General features: G+C 38.7%; 8 protein-coding genes across 8 annotated transcripts; 4 read left to right on the top strand and 4 right to left on the bottom strand.

Moving 5' to 3' along the window:
- Positions 1-1,371: 1,371 nt before the first annotated feature.
- Positions 1,372-1,482, bottom strand: CBG25627 (the record flags this gene model as incomplete). Its single annotated transcript, XM_045242505.1, has 1 exon — positions 1,372-1,482. The coding sequence occupies one exon, from the start codon at positions 1,480-1,482 to the stop codon at positions 1,372-1,374; it is 111 nt and encodes a 36-aa protein (XP_045098162.1).
- A 3,406-nt stretch (positions 1,483-4,888) lies between these two features.
- On the bottom strand, positions 4,889-5,950 carry Cbr-tat-4.2 (the record flags this gene model as incomplete). The annotated part of the gene is made up of 3 exons (XM_002630833.2): positions 4,889-5,011; positions 5,064-5,165; positions 5,216-5,950. 3 exons carry the CDS (start codon positions 5,948-5,950, stop codon positions 4,889-4,891), a joined length of 960 nt encoding a protein of 319 aa, XP_002630879.2.
- A 1,209-nt stretch (positions 5,951-7,159) lies between these two features.
- Cbr-tat-4.1 lies at positions 7,160-12,807 on the bottom strand (the record flags this gene model as incomplete). Its single annotated transcript, XM_045242504.1, has 15 exons — positions 7,160-7,214; positions 7,257-7,549; positions 7,590-7,889; positions 7,940-8,240; positions 8,376-8,501; positions 8,698-8,942; positions 8,985-9,135; positions 9,181-9,474; positions 9,523-9,750; positions 9,984-10,654; positions 11,153-11,249; positions 11,519-11,687; positions 11,920-12,022; positions 12,076-12,631; positions 12,689-12,807. 15 exons carry the CDS (start codon positions 12,805-12,807, stop codon positions 7,160-7,162), a joined length of 3,708 nt encoding a protein of 1,235 aa, XP_045092260.1.
- A 1,903-nt stretch (positions 12,808-14,710) lies between these two features.
- On the top strand, positions 14,711-15,117 carry CBG02602 (the record flags this gene model as incomplete). Its single annotated transcript, XM_002630835.1, has 3 exons — positions 14,711-14,773; positions 14,819-15,013; positions 15,061-15,117. 3 exons carry the CDS (start codon positions 14,711-14,713, stop codon positions 15,115-15,117), a joined length of 315 nt encoding a protein of 104 aa, XP_002630881.1.
- Positions 15,118-15,342: 225 nt separating this feature from the next.
- CBG02603 lies at positions 15,343-15,968 on the top strand (the record flags this gene model as incomplete). Its single annotated transcript, XM_002630836.2, has 4 exons — positions 15,343-15,431; positions 15,475-15,653; positions 15,711-15,837; positions 15,887-15,968. 4 exons carry the CDS (start codon positions 15,343-15,345, stop codon positions 15,966-15,968), a joined length of 477 nt encoding a protein of 158 aa, XP_002630882.2.
- A 363-nt stretch (positions 15,969-16,331) lies between these two features.
- On the top strand, positions 16,332-19,576 carry CBG02604 (the record flags this gene model as incomplete). The annotated part of the gene is made up of 6 exons (XM_002630837.2): positions 16,332-16,726; positions 16,777-17,556; positions 17,842-18,362; positions 18,411-19,141; positions 19,188-19,316; positions 19,364-19,576. The coding sequence occupies 6 exons, from the start codon at positions 16,332-16,334 to the stop codon at positions 19,574-19,576; spliced, it is 2,769 nt and encodes a 922-aa protein (XP_002630883.2).
- Positions 19,577-20,359: 783 nt separating this feature from the next.
- Cbr-phb-2 lies at positions 20,360-21,377 on the top strand (the record flags this gene model as incomplete). Its single annotated transcript, XM_002630838.1, has 4 exons — positions 20,360-20,486; positions 20,532-20,668; positions 20,714-20,923; positions 20,967-21,377. 4 exons carry the CDS (start codon positions 20,360-20,362, stop codon positions 21,375-21,377), a joined length of 885 nt encoding a protein of 294 aa, XP_002630884.1.
- Positions 21,378-21,751: 374 nt separating this feature from the next.
- On the bottom strand, positions 21,752-25,205 carry CBG02606 (the record flags this gene model as incomplete). Its single annotated transcript, XM_002630839.1, has 9 exons — positions 21,752-21,847; positions 21,894-22,169; positions 22,215-22,406; positions 22,912-23,040; positions 23,130-23,213; positions 23,260-23,337; positions 23,443-23,505; positions 24,107-24,669; positions 25,160-25,205. The coding sequence occupies 9 exons, from the start codon at positions 25,203-25,205 to the stop codon at positions 21,752-21,754; spliced, it is 1,527 nt and encodes a 508-aa protein (XP_002630885.1).
- Between the last annotated feature and the right edge of the window lie 1,512 nt (positions 25,206-26,717).

The following is a 26,717-nucleotide window of genomic DNA, read 5'->3' as shown; positions in this document are numbered from 1 at the left end:
ACTCTCTTCCCTTTTCACAACTTGGGACCGCCCATCTGGTGTGGAGGGCACTAGAAAAAATGACTTCGCAAGAGAGTAATCAAGTCGATGAGCAAGAAAAAAGGGGTTTCTAATTAGGCAATGTGTAAACATGCAAATGAGTAGAGAAGGCCTCATGGTCAAGAAAATAGAAAATTCTGGTAAGTAATTTGAGGAATATAAAAATTAGTATCTTACCAAGAATTAAAAATTTTAGACTTATAAATAAGCCTAAAAAAATATTACTCTGGTCTAAAAATAGAGGGTGGGCGGAGCTTAGGTCCAGTAGCGAAATTCTTAAAGGAGCATGTGTTCTTCGCAAATATTTTCTGCGCTGACTGCAAAAAATACATGCTCCTTTTCATTCTCCTTTAAGGAATTTGCTAAATACCGGACCTAAGCCCGCCCACAGTCCAATTTTCGGCAGTAACGCGCCTTCAAATTAACAAGAGTAATGTCACGAATTCAGATTTCTGATTTATAAATAAGTTCGAAAATAAAAGCAGTGTGTTTGTTACAGTAATCCAAGAAGACATTTTTAGACTTAAGATATCAAATTACTTTCTCTTTAAAGATCATGAAATCGAAACGTCTGTTCTTTCAGAAAACTAGATGAACATTTGAGATGAGCAGGTGAAAATGGAAACCATTTCAGATTCCAATTTAGGATGCTTTTCGAGAATCTTGAACCCAGACCGAAACATCTAGAAATAAATTAGATTCCAGAAGAAGAAAAAAGAGAGAAAAACGTGCTGAATCAAAAGTTGCCTCTCATTGTTTCCCACAGGCCTCCTTCGTCATTTATGAGCACTTCCGGGGTGCAAAAATGAAACAATAGGTAGATGAGGTCATTTGTGAGATGAAGAAAGAGGATTCAGAAGGATGAGAAGAGGGAGGACAAGAGGAGTAATGTTGTTGTTTACAAAGCGAGCAACGAAAAAATAGATTCAAGATTTCCATTTTTCAGCTGATGTCCATCACATTTCTTTCGGTTTCCGATAATTGCCAATATTAGTTGGAAATAAAAACAACGGAAGAGCCATATATCCTTTTTTTTTTCTCCTGTCTCATCCTTTTTTATCTAGTTTAAGAAAAATTGTTTTCAGAGCAAAGAAGAAAAAAGATTCTTGGTAAAGGAAGAATTTCATTGTGTTGTCTACCGCCCAGATGTCAAAAAAGTGTTCCAAAGATTTTTTGAACAATAGAAACACGAAGAAAGCAACGGAAGGGATCCCACGAAATGAGCAACGATGAAAATGGAGATTTTGCTCTGACAGCAGAAGAAGAAGAAGCAGTTACTCATTGTAATACTAATGCTCCAAAAAGAAGATGAAGAAGCCATTTTGTAGTGAATCAGAAGAGTACATTAGTTTGATTAACATAAGAATCGGGAAGCAAGCAAAGTACAGAAACAATAAACAAAAAAAACCTAAAAATGAAAATTGGAATTTTCCAGGAAAGCATGCACGAACGTGCTTTCTTTGACTTTTTGATGCTGCCCGAAGGCAATAAAATGACAAAAACTGACGGAATGATTACGATGGATTCGGGAAGAAAAATGGAAAGAGAAGAAAAGGAAAGATGAAGGGAACGTGGCTGGATGAATGCACTTTTCAGATAACTCTGATGATGACAGGAAATTGAAAATTTTCAGCCTGAAATGCTGAAAAAACAATTCAGGTCATGAGATCAGAACGCATGACTTTTTGAAGCTTGAACAGGAAATGAGTTTCGATTGGAGGGAACGGCAAACTTGAATTCAACACTCTGGAAGGGCTCAAAATAATTATTTGTTATTATTTTATTAGAATTATAATTAAATGCCAAACCACCAACCCGGAAACTGGAAACTCTTTGTGGTTTTTCAAATGTGTCTTTTTTTCAATTTGAAAAACTCGAAAATGGACTGGGTACATGGGTTCCGCTGGTCTGTACTTCTCATAGAAAATCTTTCTGACTCGAAAGGACGCCAAGATACAAGTGAACGGTATAAGCCATTGCCAGAAGACTTTATTTTTTTAGTCTCAATAGTGTTTTTAAAGTGAGAAAACCAGTACGATATTAGAAGTTCAAAAACTTGGAATTTTATAAATTCGGAAAGTCGGAAGTTCACAAATTGAAATATCAAGAAATTTGGAAGTTTGAAGAATCGAAAATTCAAATGTTCAAAAAGAACCCCAGCTATTCCAAGTTTAGAGGTTCATAAGTTCCAATTTCTGAATTCGATGATTCTCAAATTCCCTAATTCTATTATTTTAAATTCTGAGATTTTGAATCCTGATGTTCGGAAATTCAGAAATTGAGATATTCTCAAACTCCTAAAACTCGGAATTTTTTGAAATTCGGGATTTCCAAAGTTACAAATTTGAGAATTTATTAAGATCCACAATTTTTTTCGTTTTTGTATTTTCAAAGTACAAAAATCAGAAATTCCATATTTGTTCGGAAATTGAATTTCAACTCATCAGAATTTTCAATTTTTATAAAGACAGTTATCTAAAAATACCTAAACAATGCTGTTCACAGAACATCATCTGAAATGTTTGGTTGAAACTAAATGTGTCATCTTCTATATAAGTTTTCTACTATGGCTTCTTTTTCTCCTTCTTTTTTTCTTCTTTTCAAAAAAACTCTTCCATAAACATGTCGTAGTACATCAAATGAGATCTACAATTGACTTGATTTGACGGACCAAAATAGAGACCAAACAGAATATGAAAAAGAAATGCTCATCCTAAAGTACCACATGGCTTCACTGGACATCATCATGCATTTCTCTGTACAAATGTAATATACATAAATCTGCTAGATTGGTTCCGCCCACTTCCCTTTGTAGCTATTTTTAGGATAAAGAAAAATAATTCAATTTTTATATTCATCTGTAGTATTTTTAACAAAATTTTGATAAAAGTTGAAAGGAGAGTGTCAAAAAAATATGAAACGCATTGGGAAACATTGTGGCGGTGACTCTTGGAGTCTCTCTCTCGCCAGTCTCCGATTCCCGCATACATTTCCGTTGGGGCCGTTGAGTTTTTTGTCGATAAACGGCTGTCCAATTATTATTGGCAAGGAGAATAGACTACTGAGTTTTCGGGATGAAAGTCAATTTCCGGAGGAAAAAAAGAGTTCGGAAGAGTGAGCCACGGATAGACTACTCCATCAGTTACAAAACATATGAGAATTCATGAAACATCATTTTCAAAAATATTTTTTCGAGTACTCGTGGAGTAAATATATACGAAAGTTTTGGAATTTCAGAAAAATGTTGATTCAAGATCCATGGAACTGAACCCAGAACACTAAAAACTAAAGATCTAGGTTGATGGAGGCGCAAATAGAGATGCAAGTTGCATTTTCTCAAAAACAAGAAAACTCTGAAATGCACCAATTCGGTTTATGAGCTCTTCATTTCATCCCGGCTATTTGCTCGAGAGAATTCAGTGAAAGGATATGGCTGGCACGGTTGTCTCCAAACGGCGACGTCGACGAGTCTAATAATTATCATCTCGGAGGGAAAAAAGAAAAGAGAGGGAAAAAAGAAAAGAACCACGAAAAGATGAAAATCCCACCTGGAAGACATCAAAAACCAGCCCGGGGAGTCCCGCTTATTACTATGCAAATCGGCTTACTCATCGTCACTCACTCAACTTTGAACTATTCATCAAAAGCATATGACGATTCGAAAAAAATAAATGGGAAAATGGAAACATTTAAAACGAAAGTATCGGAGGCCGCACGGTGATAAGAGTTGGCTCAAGTGGCTATCAACGGAGGAAATGCACTCGAAATGGTGTACTCAGATCGCCTTCGTCATTTAGAGCTTTAAAATAAAAAAGATTAATTGTGGATCAATGTCATGTGTGTTTGCATTTGAAACCATCTACAGACTATTCAACAATTTCGAAGATTTCCCTTGAGAATACTGTAGAGATTCTTGTCCGGTTTGGAGAACAATGAAATTCAAAAATTCAAAAATTTACTAGATTTTTTCCATTTTCATTTTCAGATCGATTTACAGCCTTTTAGATTTTAACTTCCTACAGTCTTTAAGTTGTTCGTGAAATAAATATCTTCAGTCGTGCCATCAATGAAACAGAACAATTATCAGAGAGTGGATGAAATCCACCGAATTTAAACTAAAAATTAAATTCGAGGCACACTTGTTGATTTGGGAAAATAGTGAACAAAATTTACATTTTGATCGCTTCTAGTAGGTCATTTTTAAAGCCGGAATTCTCTATTACTTTCGATAATGCACTAATCCAAAAATAAACTGTTTACAAAACTTTCCATTCTGCAGAAATTCGATCCCCCAATCAGCGGTAATCGACCAGTCCACTGTAATTAAGCAGTCGTTCAACAACCTATTTTTTGAGGTGAGCCGATGTGAGGAAAATTAACTTCTATCGTCATTCTATAATCTGAGGAAGCATAAATTGTTGTTTTCTGGCTGATTTCCAAACTTTCAAGCCGGTTTTCCAAAGGGTTCCGATTGTCCGTCAACGGTATGGCGATGGCCTGCTGGCTATGCTTTGGCTTTCCACTAGCAGTCGTTTGCCAGTTGGCGCCTCTTCAGCCGTCTTTTAGTAAACCGTAGTTTTAAGGAATCAAATCTACATGCATACTGTACTTTTTTGAACATGCCTTTGAATTGTTTACTAATTTCTTTGGGTAACAAAAAAAGAGAAAAGACTAAGGAACAATCTTCATGGATCTGTAAAGATGTTTTGATAGTTCTGTTTTTTTTTTCAATTCTTATCATGAAAAAAATTTATGAAAAACAATGAGTCAAACAATTACAATCAAAGAGTTATGGTATCATACACATAATCAAAAAAAAGGCAGTTGTGAATGGTCATTTCAAAAGTTTTCAGTTCTCCTTTTCCTCATCTTCTGGCTCATCAGCTCCCTCTGGATCACTCTCACTATCTTCCTCGGAGGAATCGAATCTTTTCTTGGCAGCGTCACTCTCGAGTTTGTCGATCGATTGATACTAAAGTTTTCATGGATTTATGGATCTAGGTCATTCAGATTTTATGACTTACATCCTTCACGAGGAACTCGCTGGCATCATCCAATGGGAAAATGACGTCGATTTCGTCATGGGAGTAGAATTCGACGGCGTAGGTGGTTTCGAGTTTATTGTCCTGTAAATTGTTTCACTTTTTTTGATAAAGACTTTCTGAAAGAATCCTACCGAAATGTATTTCTTGATAGTAGAGTATGTAAACCAAACGAGAGCCAAGAACGAAGCAAATCCTCCAGTTGATGGCTGCACGGCTTGGACTGCTCTCTCGACCTTTGGCAAGACAAACTTCTCGAATCCATTATCTGTTAATTCCTTGGCATACTTCTCCTCATGCAAATCTTTTCCGTCGTTTCCAAACACAACTCCGATGGCTGATTGAAGGAAGTGAGAATCGGTGTTCTCTGGGTTATCATAATAGATTCCAAAGTAAGTAGCAGAGTTTACACTGGATGAGAGAATATGTTTTGCCTCGTTAATGATTTCACACACATTTTGATATGGTCCCAAATGATACTTGTAGTATACTGTCAATGGTTTATCAAGATGCTTTGGTGAAGTGGTGACCGATGGTTCAATAATCACGAAGAATCCATTTTTGCGAAGAGTTGCAAAAATGTAGATGGCTGCGGCGACGAGTACCGCAATGAACGCCAATTCGAACATTGTTTCTTTTTCTGCAAAATTTGAGTTTTTTCGAGAATTAGTGTACGGCGGAAAGAGAAGCAGAGAACGGGAAACAGTGACAAAAAGGGCGGATTTTCGGTCAGGTGACCGATGGTCGGGTATGTTCTTTAATGTTATTATTTTAACAGTTGAGATAGAAAGAAAAAAGCAAAACAAAAGACAGAAATGAAAAAAAACCAGCGAATGGTGGCGGCAGAAAAGACAAAAACTGTCAGCCATCAAGCCCAAGGACAAGACGTCGCCACTTTTTGGGGTGTCTGGGGGAGGTCAGATTTCAATAGAAAGGTCAAATTGAAAGGGAAAATGAGCGATGATATTTGAAACATGTGAAAAATTGGGAGAAACTAGATGACTCTGAATCTTGAAATGCTGAGCAATCAAACAAAAAGACAAGTACCTGAAAAAAACTAACGACGTGCATATCAAACTGTTTTTCTCCGATATCAAACTCATCAATATTTACTCTTCAGTCAACAGTCTCTTTTTCTATTTCCACATATCACTTTTCTAGTATTTTCGAAAACTTTCGTCTTTTTGTGAATTGTGAATTTTGTAACCGTGTATTCTAATTGTTGTCTTTTTTTCGAAAATTTGCAGAAAACCATATACTTGTCCGATATTTGGGAGGTACAGTAATCCTGAAGGGGTCGAGGTGAAAATTTTTAATTTCTGGACCATATTGTCGTTGAATTTTCATTGAGAGCTATTTGGATTGCAAATTCTTAGAAGATCACAGAAATAGAAGCTCAAAAGACGATTTTTCATTTACTTCGGTGGAAGACTATACAAGTATTAAAAAAAACTACAGAAAATGAAAAAAAATGAGGTCGCGAGAGGCAGGAATACGAACCAAAAACAGCCAGCGGCAATGGTTGACGGCCGACACAAACATGAATGTTTACAAAATCGCCACTGCCCCCCCCCCCCCCCCCCCCGATTCCCGCTGAGAGATGAAGAGGGAGAAGAGAAACAGACGTTGAAATTTCATCAAAAGTAGTATTGTGATTGATTCGTAAAAATATCAGGCCCTAGGATGCGGAAACCCTACGCGTGGGATGAAAGATGATGAAGATGCGGAAAGCACATGAGAACAACTTTTGTGTGCCACAAGACGTTGATCAGCTGACGAAGGCGCGGAAGTTGAAGTGAGGAATATATGCTGAAGAGACGGCAGAGAATAGAGTGGGGAGTATGGTTGTGTACACAGACAGTGAATGTTTGAAGAAGTACTGCAACTTTTGAAATCTGGTTATTCTACTGTTGATGGTGCTACTGCTGCCACGGGAGAAAGAACTTATCGAGCTGTGAAATCTTTTATGTTAGAAAGAGTGACTGTTTGATTTATTGATGAAAGAGGGTACTCGTTTGGGGTGAAACAGATCAATTGATGGCAAAATATACAGAAAATGATCAAAAAGGGGAAACAATCTAATTCTTTTTCTGACCCGGTTTCAAGGAATTCAGAAGGCACATGGATGTGAATCTGAAAACAAAGATTACTTTGAAACTTTTCGTTAATTCCTACCTTGGACACAATGCGACAATGACAGTAATAACCTGTGAATACCAGAATCTAGAATCTTTCATTGCATGAATTGGCATCCAAACCGGAGGGTCCGGAATCATATTGGCACCAACCGTCAGGCACTCAGTGAAGAAATATCCGAATTGGAAGAAAATGAAGAAGCAGAACAAGGCTACGAGTCTCCAGTGCCAGTATCTGACCTGAAGAGCCAAATGTCCCGAATTGACAAGAATTGAACTCGTGGCAATGTAGAATCCCATTTCCCAAAGACTGGCATCTGATGCGAATAGAGTCTGAAACACTTGGATTGAACTTAAGTAAACTCAAATTGACTTGAATTATATAGCATACCAGATGGGTTACATAATAAATTACTGCAGCCTGATAGATTCCATCAACCACATCAATGAAAAAATGTTTCCACCTGTACAATTGATTTTCTCTTCCAATGACATACTTCTCTGGCTTGCTCATCAACGTTTTGTCATCGAAATCTTGGTCTAGAACTCCAACTACAACCGGTTGAGCACTGGTGAAAATGATAGGATAAATGACACCCCAGATCGGATCAACGATGTTAGTTCCAGATGCTCCACAGAAGAATTGATAGTAGAAAATGATAAATACGGCGTTCTGAAAATCTAGGTTTGGTTTGTTAGTTCCAAAAGGGAAAAAATACGTACCGCATTTTTATACAAAAAATATAAAAATGTGTTTGCAAGTCTGTAGTAGCTCCAGTGTCCATGAACCAATAACAGTCTAGACAGAAATTTGAATCTTGCAATTGCAAAATCACATGCCATTGCTGCCTGAAGTCCTTCTTTTCCAGCAATTCCAATGCCAACATGTGCCGCCTGAATCATTGGAACATCGTTTGCTCCGTCACCAATCGCCAGAACATTTCCCTTGATTTTCTTTTTTACTGTATTCACCATTGTTGCTTTCTCAGATGGTGTCATACGGTAGCACAGTACTGTTTTTGCTCTGAAAATTATAGGGTCTAGGAATCAATTACTGTCTATTCAAAAAAACGTGGGCGCGCCGCAGGTTGCAAAGTGACACGCCCCTTTTCGCGCCCACGTTTTATTGAATAGACAGTAAAACAAAATGGAATGTTACTTTCTAAGAGCCTCAATCAGATGAGAGTTCCCTTCTTGTGCCAGTCGAATTGCTGCTGGAGACATAATAATATTTAATCCAGCTGATTCGCTAGCCTCTTCTGCATCTGCTTCATTCTCTATCACTCTGAAAATTAAACTAGGAGTCAGGCAAAGAAATATATTATGCTTGTCTGAGAAAAAAGGTTAAGACGCAGAGAAAAAGTGTCTGCGTCTCCACCGTTTGTGTGCTATTTAGGCTCTCCGCTTCGATATCGCTACCGTATTCAGACTGCAAAAAATACTCTCTAACCTTTTTTTCTCAGACAAGCATAGTAACGTACTTTAATGGTCTTTGCGGATGAAACAACCCACTAGAGGTGGCAATGTTCTGTGCAGTTTCTAATTTGTCTCCAGTAAGAACCCAAACTTGAATTCCAGCCTCTCTAAGAGCACAAAGAGTATCGGGAACGCCGTCTTGAAGTCTATCTTCAATTCCAGTCACCCCGGATAATTTCAGATTCTTCTCAAGTTCATCTGCTTTTTCAGACAACATCTTTTCCCGTTCCGTAGACGAATCCTCCATTAGCTAAAAAGTGGAAAATATGTAAAAAATAATTGAGAGACTTACAAATTTATATGAATGCAAGAAGTCATCAAACTCTTCCTGTGGAATATATTTCATTGCAAAACAGAGTGTCCTCAATCCTTTTTTTGCATAATCATCCAAATGAGATTTTATAGTTTGAATTTTTGGGTCTGTCAAACTTTCAGAAGTGAGTCTGAAACTTGAAAAATGTTTGATGAAGTTTTAAAAATCTGTGAACCTGGACATCACCGCTGAATCTGCTCCCTTGCAGTACAAAAGTGGACCTTTTGGAGAATTAACTATAACTGACATTCGCTTTCTGGTTGCATCAAATGGAAGAGTCAAAAGAAGTTCATATCTTTTTTCTGCTTTTTCAGGCGTCGATATGGTTACACTCGTTGCTGCTCTCTCCAGAAGAACATAGTTGTATAAGGCAATGCCTTCAATGAGAGCCAATTCATCTGGACTTTCAGCTTCATACGGGTTCAAAGCTTGTTGTTTGAAAGAGATTAATTGTTTTCTAACTGGGATTCTGTAATATAAATTGATTAGTTTTAACTTTTAAAAGCGAAAAACCAACATGTTAGAAATAGGCCTCAAAATACTCCTTCGTACTACTGTAGACAGTTTTCTCGAAAAAGAAGAGAGTGAGGATAGTGGTCGGTAAATCGGAGAAGTTGGTGTAGCAGTTTCTGGAGAGTCTCGAAGAGAAGGAGACGCTTCAGGAATTGGAGATTCAGAAGGTGTGTCTTCTTCTACAATTACAGTAAGACGATCATCGAATGTGATTGTTGTGGGCAGTCCCAACCTGAATTCGGTCAAAATCAATAACAAATTTCTAAAAATATCGTCAGACCTGTAATAGAAAGACACTGTCAACTTTGAGCTGATTTATCTCGATTCCTGTGAAAGATATCAAAAATGTGTCAGATGATAAAATGCTTGGGATATTATGATAAACAATTTATTCGTTGATAACTTACTATCTTTGACAAGAACCGAGATAAAATGACTCAAAGTTAAAAGGTAATTGCAACTCACATATCTGGTCTTGATACATCATCCGATTCAGTTGGCTCTTTGCCAACAGCAGCTAACATTGCTTTGTACTTTTCTTCTGTTACATCATAGAAACATGAATTGCCAATGTTATAAACTCCTCCTTCGAAATTCCCCAATTCCAATAGATCTGTATGTGGAATTGTATTGACTACCACTGAATTATTCAGAAGAATATTTGCAAAGAAATGTTTCTGGACAGGGTTATGCATAGAATTATTGATTCTTTGGTACAGCTCTTCACATTTAACTGGTTGATCCGGGTTCGACTTCGAACCTTGAGTACCGTAATCCGTCTCATCAAATGCACAATTTCGGAATATCATCATATTTTCTGTTAGTGTTCCTGTTTTATCTGATAACACATGTGTAACTGTTCCAAGTTCTTCTGGAATACTCAATGAACGACAATCGATTGCTCTATCCTGAAATTCTAATAGTTCAGAAGTCCCTACTCTTGTTCCATGACTCACTGATTTTGAATCATACAACTGAATGTCATTACTGATAAAGTAAATTTGAAGTGCCTTGATAATCTCAACAGTAATGTAAAGTGAGATTGGCACTAGCAGTTGATAATTGATGAAGAATGCCCCAATCCCAATAAAACCTTCAATGAATGGTGTCGGTGTATTGGACAGGATGAATGGAATCTGGAATGTCTGCGTTTCTTCTCCTTGTATACACTCTATGCCTGTTTCAAGTGCGCTCTATCGGACAGTAATCGGCAAAAATTCTGCGAATTTCTGCGAAATTCGGATAGTCCACGATTAGTTAGAATGAGGCAGAAAAAGAAACTTCTGGAAGATCAAAACCGCATCTCAAGAGTCAAAAAAGAAGATTTTCTGAAAAATCAAAAAAAGAAACCAGCAATTCCTCTGGAGGACGCAAGGGATAGTACGGTTTTGAAAGAACGACGTCAGAGGAAACGAATAGAGAAAAGAGAGAAGCAAAGAAGGAAAGACGTAAGTTTTTTGGTTTAAATTTTTTTTTCTGAATTTCCCTATTTTAGATTTCTCATGCCTACGATGCTGCTCTCGACAAAAATGCGGAGTCTCTCGGAAAAGTTGATATTGAAAAAGAGGAAGACTGATCGGGTGTTTTCGACCAATTTTTTGATCGATTTCAATAAGTTTTTTGAATAAATTTACCTGTTCATTTGTTGGGTGATCTCCAACCCAAACCGCAGAAGCTGATGCTCCATAGATTACCATGATCAGAAGCATCACGAAACAAGCAATAATGAATCTGAAAAAACACTATTGTTGTCATTTCTGAAAAAAAAGTTTTCCGTAAAATCTGTAATAGAAGGGCCCCCTAACTTTGAACTTTGAACCAATTTATCTCGGTCCCTGTCATAGGTATCAAAAAATTGAAAACTGATAAAATGTTGGCGATATTATGATAAACATTTCATTAGTTGATTACTTTTTGACATCTTTTACAGACAATGAGATATAAGGGCTCAAACTTGACAAGGTGAAGGCTCTTCTATTACAGGTTTTACAGTATCTCACTTGTTTGTTAGTTTTTCAATTCCTGAAGTTTTATGTGGAGCTCTTCCATTGTTCAACATCACTTTCGTATCGTGTCCTGCATAAACCACAATTCCTTCCACAAAAGTGGTATTCTTTATTCGTGACCCACGAAGAAGCATGTTATCTTTTATGATAACATCTGTTTGACCTAAATTTCCAAACTTTGAAAGTTGAAAAACACCGTAAAACCTGTAATAGAAAAGCGCCCTAACTTTTTTCCTTTGAGCCAATTTATCTCGGTTCCTGTCAAAGATACAGATAATATCACCAGTATTCTACCAGTTGACACATTTTTGATATCTTTCACAGAAACCGAGATCATTGAGCTCAAACTTGACAGTCTGGCGGCCCTTCAGGTTTTACGGCATGTCAAATCTCACCTGGTTCATATTCAACTTTTGCTCGAATTGTGTAAATGCTCTTATCCGGTTTTTCACAAGTGACAACGCCAGTAAAATCTGATGGTTTGAAAGTTGAATCCTTCTGGAATAGCATAACTTTTTTAAAATTTAGAATCTCAGATCCTATACGGATACCTTTGAATAACCAACAACTTTGGCTGGTACCATTCTCTGTTTCAAAGATGTTTCTCCGTCTAAATTACAAGTTTCGATATAACAAGTTCCGCTTTCATTCGAGGACCTCAACAGTATTATATCAGCTGGAACATCTTGATCGTTGGATATATGTACAAAGTCTCCAACTAAAATGTATCTCCATTCAGTTTTTCGGAATGCACATCTCTCTCTATCCCATACATGACATGTTTTTTTGTTGATCTGGTTATCAAATTTCCATCTTCGATAATCCTCGATTCCGTCTTTGATCAACGTGGTTCCTAGCACGAAACATATAGGAATAAGACCCACATATCGAGTGTAGGCGTCAAAGAAAGGAACCCAATTTAGAACAGCAATAAATATAAAATAGAGGTTTGCATATTTTGTAGAGATCTGATGCCAAATGTTGAGTGGGATGAAATTCCAAATTGAATACTTGGTTGTAGAAATTTGATTATCAGTAAAATCTCGATAGTTGGTTAGTTCATAACGGGGAGACTCGAATAAATGGTTTGGACGAATAACTCGAGATCTAAAAATTTGGGATTTAAGATTTCAGATGAAATATTTTTAATGAAAGAAAGGTTACCCAGTTTCTCGATTACTTCTTCCCTTAAAAATAGAAATTGGATTATGCAACGGAGCAGACGGTGGGACCCATTTCGACGATGATCTTCTATGAAGATGTGTAGGTCGAGGAGTTGTCATATTCTCATACCTACTATAAAAAGAAAAAGTCTATAAAAGCTAGGAAAAGAAATAAGAACACAAACTGAGAAGACACACTTAAAAGAGGATAGTGTGAACTGAGTCATAGTTTTGCCGCCCTCCCACTATACTACTGATACGGGGACACGAATCGATAAAAATGTGGAAAGCACAACACTGCAAAATGAAAATGGACAAATTTTGAATAGACTGAGAGATGCATACAGAAGTTGGAATGTTCAATTTGAAAAAAGGTGTGAAAAGCTTTAAAAATTCAAAGTTGGTATCCTTCTTTTTTTCCTAAAAAGTGCCGAAAAGTGACTCACTGACAAATATTTGTGTTAGCGATGTGTCTCAATACGAAGAGAAGGAAATTCTCAAGAATAATGTATGTGTACTTATTATTTTGGTATGCGAAATTCGGATGGCGGAAGAGAAAATCTGGTGACCGTGGCCGAAGGTCCCAGAACGACAACTACCGTAACCCAAAAAATCGGAGTTTTGGAATTTTTTCCCGATTTTGGTCAGTTTTCGAGAAATTTTAAAGTTTCTAAGATTCAGGAAATTTCTATTTCCAGACTACTTTCGAGCTATTCAACACAATATTTGTTGAAAAGTAGTCGAGAAAAAATATTGAAAGTTTTAGGTTACGATAGTTGTCGTTGTGAGACCTTTGGCCATGGCCACAAGCTTTTCTCTTCCACAGGTCCGATTTTTCGGTATTCACCAGAGATGTCCGGATTCCGGATTCCGGATGCCGTGAAAAATATTTTTGTCCGGATTCCGTATTCCGGATTTCGGAAAATTTTCATTTGTCCGGATTCCGTATTCCGGATTCCGAGAAATTTTTTTATCCCGGATTTTGAACATAATTGTTAATTTTCAAGAATTCTCTGACTTTTTTCAACTTCCGCTACTAAAAATGCAAAAATAAAGCACGATATGTGTTTTTAGAACTTTTCTGCCCATTTGGAAAACTCAAAATTCCGAACTCCGTATTGCGTATTCCGGATTCCGGGCTTTTTTCATTCCGGATTCCGTATTCCGTATTCCGGATTCCGGAAAATTAATTTCATTCCGGATTCCGGATTCCGAGAAATTTTTATTTGTCAGGATTCCGGATTCCGGTTCCGAGAAAATTATTTTATTCCGGATTCCGGATTCCGTTTCTCAAAAAATTATTCCGGACATGGTATTCACCAGAATAATGTTAAAATGAAAATGGTTCGTCTTTGTAATTCTACAGTAATCCTTCTGAAACCAACAATAGCGTACAACTTCGAGCAATCAATTCATTTTTGAAAAATTAATTTTATATAAAAGTGAAAATATTTTTTAATGAAATTTATGTGCCTAAATGTGACATTGAGAAAACAGAAAAGCAAATGATATCATTTTCAATTGGGTCATTGATGATTCACCCATTTAGGGTTGATGTGTCGTTTCGTCCGAATGAATTCTGAAGGACTTCTCAATAATATACGCTCCTTGCAAGGATTCTTGATGAAGTACTTATCATAAACATGTTTTTTTCTGAAAATCTATCAATCCAACCACCGAGCGATATTTGAACGCAGCGCGCAAATCCTCGTCTAACGGAGCGCCGTTACTCGGTATCCCACGGCTTTTTTTTTGCAGGCGAGGCGCCTCTCCTATTTTGAGGTCGTTCTCTGTAGTTTTTCTTCCGTCTGCCCCCATTTTTCTGAACATACTTTGAAAAACATCTAATCTTTATTGGTTCTTCCGTTCTCTCACTAATCAATGTTTATCCCAGTGGCACTTTTCTGTTCCTTTTTACTCTTCTACGTCGCATAAGCCATAAGCCGACGTTTACTTATGCACCGTCCCATTAGTTTACTTAATACTAATGTAAGAGTATTGATTTTCAGTTCTTCAGAAAACAATGAATGGTGTCGAAGAGATTACATCTAACTTGCACAATCTCGTGGGACTCGCTGCAGGCATGGTAGCTTCAAAACTCTGATGTGATTGACAACCTACCGGTTTCCAGAATGATCGCTCTACTCCGATGAACACAGTTCTGGACAAATGTACTGTTGTACTTGAAGAACTCCGAACTATTCAAATTCTCACTGAAACTCATTCTGAAGGAATCAGCGATCAGTTGAAACAGACCGAAACGAATATTCTGGAAATTGAAAACCTGTTCACTAGAATTGATCAACTCAATGAAAATGTTCAAAAAGTTAGTTTTTTTTCAATCCCTCCAAAATATCGCCCCCATTTTTTCAGACCAAATCGGACCTTGACAAGCTTGAAAAACTCTACAATGTGGTTACTCGACAATAATGGACGTATTTCTTCTCTACTCTTATGCCATGATTAAATAACGGGATTGCGTTCTCACATTCTGTTAGAAATATATAGATGTATAAATACATTGTCACATAAAGTCTACAAGTCAACTCAAATTTAACTCATTCATCTGTTAACAACGGTTTTCGTCATATTTCTGTATCCAGTGACTGGATTCCAGTCTGGAATTTAGTCAAAAAAAATTGTATTCAGAAAGTTATGACGCAGCAAACGGGAAATGATTCCTTGACCGAGACAACGACTCCGCCAACCACACCTGTGACAGTGAAGAAGCCACCGTTCTGCGAGTGAGTGTCTTGCAGATTACTGTCATGCATCCCTAGTTTTTAGAAACTGTCACACCGACGCAGAAAAGACTGGTCTCGAAGAGACCGCAATGGCTGCAGTTCGCGAACATGCATTCGCAGTGAACCTCATCGGTGTCAGCGAGATGCTTCCTCGCACTTCGCAGTTGCTCTTCATCAATGTTACCACAGCTGAAAACCACACTCATTGCATTGAACTGACCAGTAAGTATATTTTATTCAGTTCATACGAACTTCATAGCAATGATTCCTTTTTTTCAGTCAAAGGCTGGCGAGTGGCTTCGAACCGAAACGATTGCATGAACGGCGATTTCCGGCAGCTGAGTATTCATACCAAGTACTTTGAAACGCTGCATGCGCTTCTCACTGAAATCTCCCCGGAATACCGGTAAACTGGGATTTTCTCGTGGCATACTCAAAAGAATTTAAATTTTCAGTCAAAGGTTCGGCGGGGAATTGATCACCAAGTTGAGTGCTGTGGCCGTTGAGCAAGAAAAGAAGGGTCAAAACACCGAATGATTTGCTTTAGACTTGTGAAATAGATATTTACTCCGATGTTCAATTCTTTCAATTATTTTCATTGTCTCATTTCACCACTATTTTGTTCTAGTTACTTTGCTCAATCTCGCATTCAAAAACATATGATTAACTTTCTCAACCCACAATGTGGGGATTTGCTACGTGGCGATTTGTGTCATCTTGCCAACGATTCTTCTACTTGCAGTCGCCCGTTTTTTCAGACCATCTAAATATCTATTTAGGTGAATAAAATTGCTTGTTTCACTTTTTTTTTAAATTTCTAACTAACGTTTTATCGTTATCATACCCAAACTCTTATGTTTTGACAAAATCGAGCTGATTTTTGAAAATATTTTCAGAATTATGCGGTTACGGGGGATCAACATGCTCGCACCATTCCTTTTCTTCGGCATGTTTATGTCAACAGATGGTCAGTTGGCTGCAATGACAATTGATCTTGGGACTCAGTTTCTCAAAATCGGAATCGTGAAACCTGGTATTCCTATGGACATTGCCCTTAACACCGAGTCGCGGAGAAAAACTCCAAATGTTGTGATGATCCAAGATGGTCACAGAACGTTTGCCGATGCTGCCATCGGTATGCAAGTCCGCTATCCTCATCTTGTACACGGAAACTTGAATGACTTGATTGCCAAGTCTTTCCAACATCCGTCATTTGAGCTTTTTAAAAATAGAAATCCCTTCTATGAAATTGATGACTCGCCTAGAAACGCGTCTTCTGTTAACTTTAAGCTCGGGTAAGATAGTACTGCAATTGTTAAATATTTTAATAGTGTTTTTCTTTCAGAGGAGAGAGCTACTCTGTTGAAGCTCTGACTGCTATGGTTCTTGCTAACGCGAAGAAGTTCACTGAAGAGTATGCTCAAGTTTCTGAAATCAAGGATGTGGTCATCACTGTTCCAGTCTACTTCACCCCAGTGGAGAGATTAGCATTGGAACGAGCCGCTCAAATGGCTGGATTCAATGTTCTTCAACTGATCAATGATGGGACAGCGGCTGCATTAAGTCATGGCATCTTCAGAAGAAAGGATATTACAGAAAAGCCTCAAAGACTGATGGTTTACGATATGGGCGCTGCGAAGACCACAGCTACTATTGTCGAGTTCAAATTGGTCAAAGAAAAATATGAGAAGCAGCCGAAGATGACGGTTTTGGGAGTGGGATACGACAGAACGTTGGGAGGTATTGAGATGACAAACCGGTTGAGAGATCACCTTATCGAGATGTTTGAGAAGACTTATAAACCAAAAACTAAAGTCAACACCAACAGAAGAGCGTTCGCCAAATTCGCCAAGGAGGCAGAACGTTTAAAACAAGTTTTGTCTGCGAACGCTGAACATTTTGCTCAAATTGAGAGTGCTCATGAAGACATTGATGCGAAACTGAAGATGACCCGTGAAGAATTCAATCGCCTCATTGAAGACATGACACCAAGATTTGGGGAACCAATTGAGCAAGCACTGCGAATGGCTCAGATTCCAATCGAAGATATTGATCAATTTGTTTTGATGGGAGCAGGAACGAGAGTGCCAAAAGTACAAGAAGTTGTTCAGAAAACTATTGGAACGTAAGTACGCACACCAACTGCGCGCGCCGCAATATCTACCCACCCTCTCCCTCTATTCTTCTTGTACCGCGGTAGTGTCCGCGGCTGCGCGTGTGTGTTTCATAAACACAGCGCGAGTTCGCTTCCCGCCCGCGTCTCTCCAACCCGGACAACTCGCAACATGTTGCAATGGTCTGTTCGACTGTTAGAGACGCTAGATAAGAAAATTGGTGGATTCGCTAACACCGCCGTCCTATGACCGGAGTTTGATAGTAGGCCGCTGAACACTTTTCTTTTTTTTTTCAGGAAGGAAATCGGAAAGTTCTTGAACACTGATGAAGCCGTTGCAATGGGTTCCCTTTTCCAAGCTGCTCACCTCAGCAAAGGGTTTAAGGTCAAGCCTTTCAATGTGGAGGAAAAATTAATCTTCCCAGTGGAGGTTCATTTCGTGAGCAAGGTCAAGGACGAGAAAACGGAGGAGATTGTGGGCGAGAAAAACGTAGTTAAGACTCTTTTTGCTGCAAACTCTGTTTATCCAACCAATCCGAAAACCATATCGCTAACTTCATATTCGGATGACTTCGCGATCGCTTTGAAGTACGGGGCAGTGGAGAGTCTGACGAAGAAGCAATTGCAAGAGGTTGGAAATCTACTCGATAATCTGATCGATGTAGAAATCAGTGGTTTGAGTGATGCGTTGAAAAATAGATCAAGCGAGGAATCCGAATTCAAAGGAGTCAAGGTCAGCTTCTTGATCGACGCTTCTGGAATTGTGAGAGTTCGACGAGCAGAAGCTATGTTTGAAGCTAAGTCTGGAATCGTAGGATGTAAGATATCCCAGATGTGTTTTGTTTGTTAATCCTACTAAGTTTCAGCGATAACCAGCACACTCACTGGACTATTCTCTTCGAAAACAGAGGAAGGAGAACCAACTACAGATGAAGCAACTGCTACCGGCTCAAACGAAGAAAAGATTGAAGAAAGAGAAGCACCAAAGGCTGAGGAGACTACGCCACAACCAGAACCTTCTGCTACTCCCTCTACAGAAGAATCTCCAAAGGCGAATGGCACCGATGAGACCACAACTTCAGGAAACACGACAGACGTGAAACCAAAGAAGAAGGAACTCCCACCAATTGTTCGTCTCCGAATCATCAACAAGTATCCATCGGCCTACGTTCCGAATCGTTACGATGTCGATGAGGAAAAAAGAAGAATGGTGGCTTTTTCTGAAAAAGAGCGGCTGGCAGATGAAAGAGCTGCTGCCGAAAATGAGTTGGAATCGTTCAGTTTCGAGTGTTCTCAATACTTGGAGGAGAGTGAATTCACTGACTTTACAACGGAGGAAGAAAAATCAAAGTTGGAAGAATCGGTGAAAAGAATTCGTCTATGGCTTGAAGATGATGTGACAAAAGAAACGCCTACTAAAGAGTTCACGGATAACTTGCTCGAGCTGAAGAATGTCGTAAGGACAGTGAAGAAAAGACAAGAGCACGACAAAACTATACCCGAGAAAATGAAGAGTTTAGATACTCTTCTGGAAACAACTTTATCCCTAACCACTTTGGGTAATAACGTTGATGAAGAGAAAGCATTGTTCAAGAAGGTTAATAATCAGCAGATCCTTATAAAACTAAATCTTATATTTACAGGAAGATCGCGATGGCTTGAAAACAAAACTAGATAAATTGAAGGTTTGGGTGGAAGGTGTACGAAAACACTTAGATACAAAGAAGAAGTTTGATGATTTCAACTTCACTGGCAAAGATATCGATTCAAAAGTAAGCAACAAATATGCAGCATGCTCTTAAAGTCTTTCATTTTACAGATTAGAAGCTTGAATCGTGAAGTAGATCGATTCATGAAGAAAATGAAGAAAATTACAACACTTGATGAGCTTAACAAAGACGGGAAGATCAACATTGACGATATTGTTGCTGAAGCCGAAAAGAAAGCTTCCTCGGAAGAAAATACTGAAACAAAGGATAAGACCAAGGAGCCGGAAACGGGAGCTGAATCCGAGATGAAAACCGAGCTTTAATTTTTAAACTTTCTCTCTTTCAAACATCCATTCTCCACGGGATCTTTTTTATCTAGTTTTTGTTCAACTTGTTCTGTCTGCATTGTTTTCTGATGCCTGTGAATTTGTCTTGAATCCGAATGTGATATTGCGGTGATTATATTACCCCTTGGTTGTTTTTTATTCGTTTTTAAATTATTTTTTTGCTGAATAAATATTCATGTTTAAATAAATATTAGAGTTAAATCTAATTAAGTTATTCTAGTTTCGTCACTCGAGATCTTTCTTATTTATTTTTTGTGCTTTGTATTAAATTTAAAAAACCTCGCTTTTCTTTCTCTACGTATCCTTTTTCCATGCATGTCTCGCTGTTCGTATTAAAGGCGCAAGCAAGAATCACTCGCAGGTCTCGCAGCGATCTAAATTTCTGCGTATTTCTCTTTTTGTCTCTCTTCCCTTTTTCTACCTTTTTTCTCCATTTTTTTGGCTAGAATAACATCTTTAAAATCAAACCAGACACCGTTAAGATGATTTTTTATCACAATATGTTTCAATTTTCAGTTCAAGACATGCGATGAAAATTTAGTACTATTGTTTTTACACCGCTGAAGAAATGCATCATGTTTTCCATATTCCGGATTCGGTCACTAATCCTTTTCGATATAAACTTTCAGTTGTGCTTCTTTTCTTACAATTAATCTGTCTTTTTAACGAATTTATATATCATTTGCTCAAACCTCAGTCGTTACTATTTATGTACCATTTGCATCATTTTACTTCTAATAGTTACGCAATTTTTAGAAAATGGCGAAACAAGGGCAAGAAGCAATGAAGAAGGCTCTTCAAAATGCCAGAGGAGCTGGAGTCGGAATCGGTCTTGTAGCTGCTGCCGGAGCTGCGGTGTACGGAATCTCACAATCGATGTTCACCGGCAAGTTGTTTTCAACTGTCTAAATTTTCAGTTTTATTTTTTCAGTAGAAGCTGGACACCGAGCAATCATGTTCAACAGACTTGGAGGTCTTTCAACTGATTTGTACAAAGAAGGACTTCATTTCAGAGTTCCATGGTTCCAATACCCGATTGTTTACGATATTCGTGCCAGACCAAACCAGGTAGGTAATTAACATTCACGATATTTCTCAACTAAAAGTTTTTAGATTCGTTCACCAACCGGATCCAAAGATTTGCAAATGGTCAACATCGGACTTCGAGTGCTTTCCAGACCAAACCCAGACAAGCTTGTCCACATCTACAGAACCCTCGGACAAAATTGGGAAGAGCGCGTTCTTCCATCCATTTGTAATGAGGTTCTCAAGGGAGTCGTTGCCAAGTTCAACGCTTCGCAGCTCATTACTCAGCGCCAACAGGTAAATTCAAATACAAAGAACTTAAACGATTCTTCCTCTTCAGGTGTCCATGTTAGTCCGAAAAGCTTTGATTGAGCGTGCTCTTGACTTCAACATCATTCTGGACGACGTATCCCTCACCGAGCTCGCTTTCTCTCCACAATATTCTGCTGCTGTTGAAGCCAAACAAGTCGCTGCTCAAGAGGCCCAAAGAGCTTCTTTCTACGTGGAGCGTGCCAAGCAGCAAAAACAAGAAAAGATTGTCCAAGCTGAAGGAGAAGCCGAATCCGCTAAGCTGCTCGGAGAGGCCATGAAGAACGATCCAGGATTTTTGAAGCTCAGAAAGATTCGTGCTGCACAGAAGATTGCCCGAGTTGTTTCGGAGTCTGGCAACAAAACATACCTTCCAACTGGTGGCTTGATGTTGAACATCGCCGACAACGACTATCTGAACGTTTCCGACAAACGACGTTAAATAAGTCATTCCCGAACCTGATCTTAACGCATTGATGAGTAATCTGAATTTTGGAAATATCCTGTTTCTTCTCTTTTTATTAGCTTTTCCTTCTTTTTTTTGTTTCACAGTAGTGTAGTACCCCATCGTTTTGTTATTGTTTTAAATATTTCGGTTATTCAGTTCGGATCCGAAAAATCGTCATGAACTTTCTTCATTTACACACTTCTAAATTCATTATATTGTACTGTCTTCGCTAGGTATAATACATACAACACCGGTTCAACAAAAAATAGGCTGGACGGTAATCGAAAAAAAAGAATAATAATTTAACATGGCAAGGACTAGAATTGGGTTGGCATTTGTGTGAGAGAGCACATTTTCACATTTGACTCCTAGATTGCAGCAGCTAGTTGACGCTCCAAGTTCTCCTTGAAGCATTGCTTGATATCATTGAGTACCGACCAGCATGGGAGCATAGAAACATCAGCCTGAAGATTACTTTTGAAAATCAATATAATAGGGTTGGCTGATTACCTGGAAGGTGATTCCTGGCTTCATATTACAGAATCCGAGGCATTTCTTGCCTGCTGATGTTCTATCGACTTCTCTATCGATACAACATTCAGTATGATCGTCATTGTCTGCAGCACATTGCATCAGATCAAGTCCATGGTGTTGTGGGCATGGATCAGTTCCAAGGAACATTCCAGTCAACGTCTTCTTTGAGAGAACATCAAAACTGCAGATTCTTTCGCAAGAATTATGAACTTTACGTCCTTTGCAGCATTGCAGAAACTTCTCACTGGCTGACTGAAATTTTTCTAATGAGAATTGAAGCATAATTCAAGGACTGACTCTTGGCTTAGAAGCAGCAACAACTGGAGCAGGTTGTGGAGCCAAATGACTCTTTGGAGCAGCTGGACGTGGAATTGGGCGGGTAGCTTGCTGTGGCTGAGGAGCTGGACGACGAGTCTGTGGTCTGATTGGAGCAGGACGCGTCAATGGTTGCTGTGGTTGTGGACGGACGACACGTGGCTGCTGGTGCTGCTGAAAAATCAAAAGATCCTTATTATTCTGGTTCCAAAAAACGGTTTCCGTAACAAAAACTACAGTAATTTGCAAAATTTCGGTCCTTTTTTCTCTATTACTTTTGCGTTTTGACGAACGTTTGTGTTGAAAACCGGCAAACAATTCGGAAAATAAAATTGTTCTAATAGTAAATCTAAAAAATTGCCGGAAAATGGACGACATGCGAATGGGTATATTTCATGCTAATGGATAAATTTCAGACTTCAAAAACGATTTTAGGGCTTTCAAATATGTTTTTTCTAACAGAACACATTCTGAAAATCGAAAAGTTCGAGAACTCTTCTTCTTTTGAGAACTTCCAATTTTGTTTTTTTTTTCGGATTTCTGAATGCGTTCTATGAGAAAAAGCATATTTGAAAATCCTAAAATTGTTTTTGTAGTCTAAAACTTATCCATTCGCATGTATTACCACCGGTTTCGAAATGACTGGTTTCGAAGCGACGCGGAGCTGGACAATGCTCACCTCATTTGGTCTGACGAACGATTGTTGTTGTGGTGATGCTACGACGGCTGCTGGTTGAGATGTACGTGGAATGTTAGCAGAACTTGAGTGAACATTTCCTCCTACTGACTGCACACGAGCCTTTGATGCCTAAATATTATTTGCTTTATAATTTTCTTTCAATACGATAAAAACAACACTTTCACAAGACCAAAAACAAGGACAACTAGGGAAAGTACCTGAGGTCTAGTACGTTGTGTATCCTCAAAATATGCCGATCGATGGCCATCCACGATGATCTCATCTGGTCTGTACGATGGGTTCTGGAGAAGTTAGGTTAAATATTTCGTTAAACAGAAATCTGAAAACCTTTGGACGCGGTGGATCCACATTGTACAGAGATTTCAGGGTGGGGATGAATCGAGCCGGTGGTGGTGGAACACGAATCTGAAAAGGGGGATGAGAGTCGACGGAGGACAGGATGGAGTGAGTGATTCGTATGGAAAAAAGGAAAAAATAGGGGGAAAAGAAACATGCAGAGAATTTACGTACGAGTGGTGCCTGAGTCTGTGCTGGCGGTGCCGGAGGTGGTGGTGGTTGGGCGAGCAGAGTGATCTGCAACGAATGGAACAGAATAGTGCAAAATGAAAGAATGAGGTTTGAAAAATAATAATTCCGAATTATATGGGTTTATTTCTCTTTTTGAAACTTCTACAGAAGATATACAAAAACACATTTTTCAGTTTGTTTTCGATTATTTCTTCCATTTTGAGGAGTCTAGAGTTCGGATGTCAAGCTTTAGATGACTTCGAAAAGTTTGGAGAGTGTAAAACAGACCTAGATTAGAAACTTTGCATTTGCAGAATTTTTTGAAAAATTTTTAGTTTTCCAGTTATTTGCCGATTTCTGAAGGCACCCTATTTTCAGAACAAAAACAGGCCAAAAAGGTGTGTCTTTCAGAAATTGGAAATGAAAGGAATTTTCTAAAAACTATGTGGATGCAAAGTTTGTGATTTAGGCCTTTTTTACACCCTCCAAAATTTTCAGTTTTCGGACACTTGACAGCCGAGCTCTAAACTCAAGAAGATACTCAAAATGGCCGGAAATCAACTGGAAAATACGTTTTTTTGTATATCTTATTGGACGGTACGTTATTTGAAAAGGTCCGACTTTTAACCAATTATTTGATATACCTTGATTTGCATGCATCACTCACCTTTTCCTGATTCTGTGCGAGAGAATTTGGTTGCTCTCGGAACAATTTGTTATCAAAATCGACTTGTTGCACACTTCTAGCCGTATTCGCATGTTGAAAAGCAACATCAGGAACCTTTGGTGCCAATGGCTTCTGATGATATCTTGGAATATCGGCTGGCTGAACCATCACTGGCGATTGCTGCGATGGGACATATTGTTGTGCTTGATAAGCCTCTGGTGGTGGTGGTGGGGCTTGTGGAATGATCACAGTTTGAGAATAAATTGGTGGTGGAGCTGGTGGTGGTTGTTGTTGATAAGGTTGTTGGGGTTGTTGTGGCTGATATTGTTGCACAGGCTGCTGCTGTTGTGGTTGTGGTTGTTGGAAATATTGTGATGGTTGTTGTGGTAGATATTGTTGTGGTTGTTGGTATTGTGGTTGTTGAGTGGGGAATTGCTGCTCGAATGGTTGTGGTTGATATTGCTGTGGTTGCTGGAATTGTTGTGGCTGTTGAAACTGCTGATATCCTTGATTAAATTGATTGTACTGCTGTTGTTGTGGCCATTCATAATACTGACAATGAGCTGAAAAAATAGATTTTGAAAAAGGCATTCTGTGAAGTTTGGATCGGGCTTTCAGATTTTAGGTTCCAGGTGGACTGGTGTAGAAGTTGGATCCGAAGATGATTTTTTCTTCCAGGAATTCGTAAGCATGGCTTTTGAGAATAAATTCAGTAACAAAATCAAAATGCGAGTTTTTAAAGATGATGATCAAGCAAAACTAATGAAAACCCCGACGCTGTCACACAGCAGGTACCGTATTCAAACTGTTAGAAGTACACACAACTTTGAGCTCAATTATCTCGAATCCTGTGAAAGATATCAAAAGTTTGTCAAGTGATAACATGTTTATCATAATGTCACCAACATTCTATCAGTTGACAGAAATTTCTTATAGAAATCGAGATCATTGAGAACTTGAAAAATTCTAGAAGTTAGTATTTAAAAATTGAACCTTAAAATTTTTTCCCAACAGAACTTTTTCTGTAAAAAAGAGCAACCGGCTGAAACTCACCGTTCGCCGCCAGAATGGCGACCGCGGCCACAAATCGGTAGATCATAATTTTGGCAAAAGAAGAGAAAGGTAAGAAGAAGGTATAGACTAGTGAGGACCGGATCTTAGTGGGCAGTCCAGCACTGCTAACTAAAGCCGAATGGCAACGGGGGCGTGGCCAAGACGCGGAGCGGCAAAACGAAGAAGAAGCAGAAAAAAGAGGGATGGAGATGAAGACGTCGTCGGAAGAAGGCGTTGGGGAGGAACACTGGAAAAGGTCGTCGTCTCTCTGTCGACTGTAACGGTGTGGGCAAGATGTGTAATTTCTAGTATAATCTAGGCGACACGCGACTGGTGTGAAGCTGGCTTTTTGGAAGAAAAGAAGAAGGCAGATTGAGGAAAGAGGAAGAAACCAATTGTTAATTAGGACGACTAGGTGTTGTACATCTTTTATGGTCACACTTGGCATGCATCATTCGAAGAATTACTAGTTGTGGTTTCGACTTCAATTTGTTTGAAACCTCAAGGATGAGGAGGATGACGTGGCAGTGTTGTCCCTGGTACTTGGAAACCCTTTGAAATTGAGATGAAGCGGTTATTCCGGTGAGACATTTTCTTTCACTTTCAAGGCGCTAACCTTTTTGATTGGCAATTTCGTGTATGTGTCCCCATCACAAACAATTACATGTCGTTTTCCTCCCTCTCTCTCTCGACTCATGAAACCCCTAACGACGCAACGTGAAGCTGTGGCGCGACACCGTCAAACCCGTCTCCAGAAGAAATGGAAGAGGGGAGAAGCCGCGTTGCGCAATCGTCGAGGGCACAGATGTTTTGGCCGCCATCAGAGGAAACGAAAGGCTTTCAAAAAAGGACGACGACGTAGCAAAAAAAAGGAGAAAAAAGGAAAAGCAGAAGCAAAAGATAAATAAAAAACGAGTTCTTTTTTTGTCCGCCCGGCAGATAAATTGGATATAGAGAGAGTGGACTGACTGTGGATGACTTTGTCTTTATCGATGAGGTATGAAACCAAAATGATGGAAGATCAAAGAAAGGATTGATATGGACAGAGAGGAAATTCAGAAAGTAATGTATTCAGGAACAAGAACACTGTTCAACCAGACATACCGTAAAACCTGATGGAAGGTGCTCACACTGTCAACTTTAAGCTATATTATCTCTGTTGCTGTGAAATCTATCAAGAATGTGTCAATTTGATAGTTGACTAATTTGTTATATCTTTGACAGGGCTTGAGATAAATAGACTCAAACTTGACAGTGTGAGTGACTTTCTATTACAGGTTTTTAAAATTTCAATTCCTCTTCAGATTTCGACTTTATTAATTCTTACTGAAAATTCACTGGGTCCTTTTCCACCAATTTGCGTATCACCAAGTACCGCGTTTCATCTAATACATATGACGATCCAAATCGTCTACTTTGGGCTCAATTATCTCGAATCTTGTGAAAGATATCAAAACTTGTCCATTGATAAATTGTTTACCATAATATCACTAACATTTTATCAATTGACGAAATTTTGATATCTTTAACAGAAGTCTAGATAATTGAGCTCAAAGTG

Source organism: Caenorhabditis briggsae (assembly GCF_000004555.2).
Source record: "Caenorhabditis briggsae complete genome, chrII, whole genome shotgun sequence".
NCBI classification, from domain to species: Eukaryota; Metazoa; Nematoda; class Chromadorea; order Rhabditida; family Rhabditidae; genus Caenorhabditis; species Caenorhabditis briggsae.
This window is presented reverse-complemented; position numbering and strand designations above follow the sequence as displayed.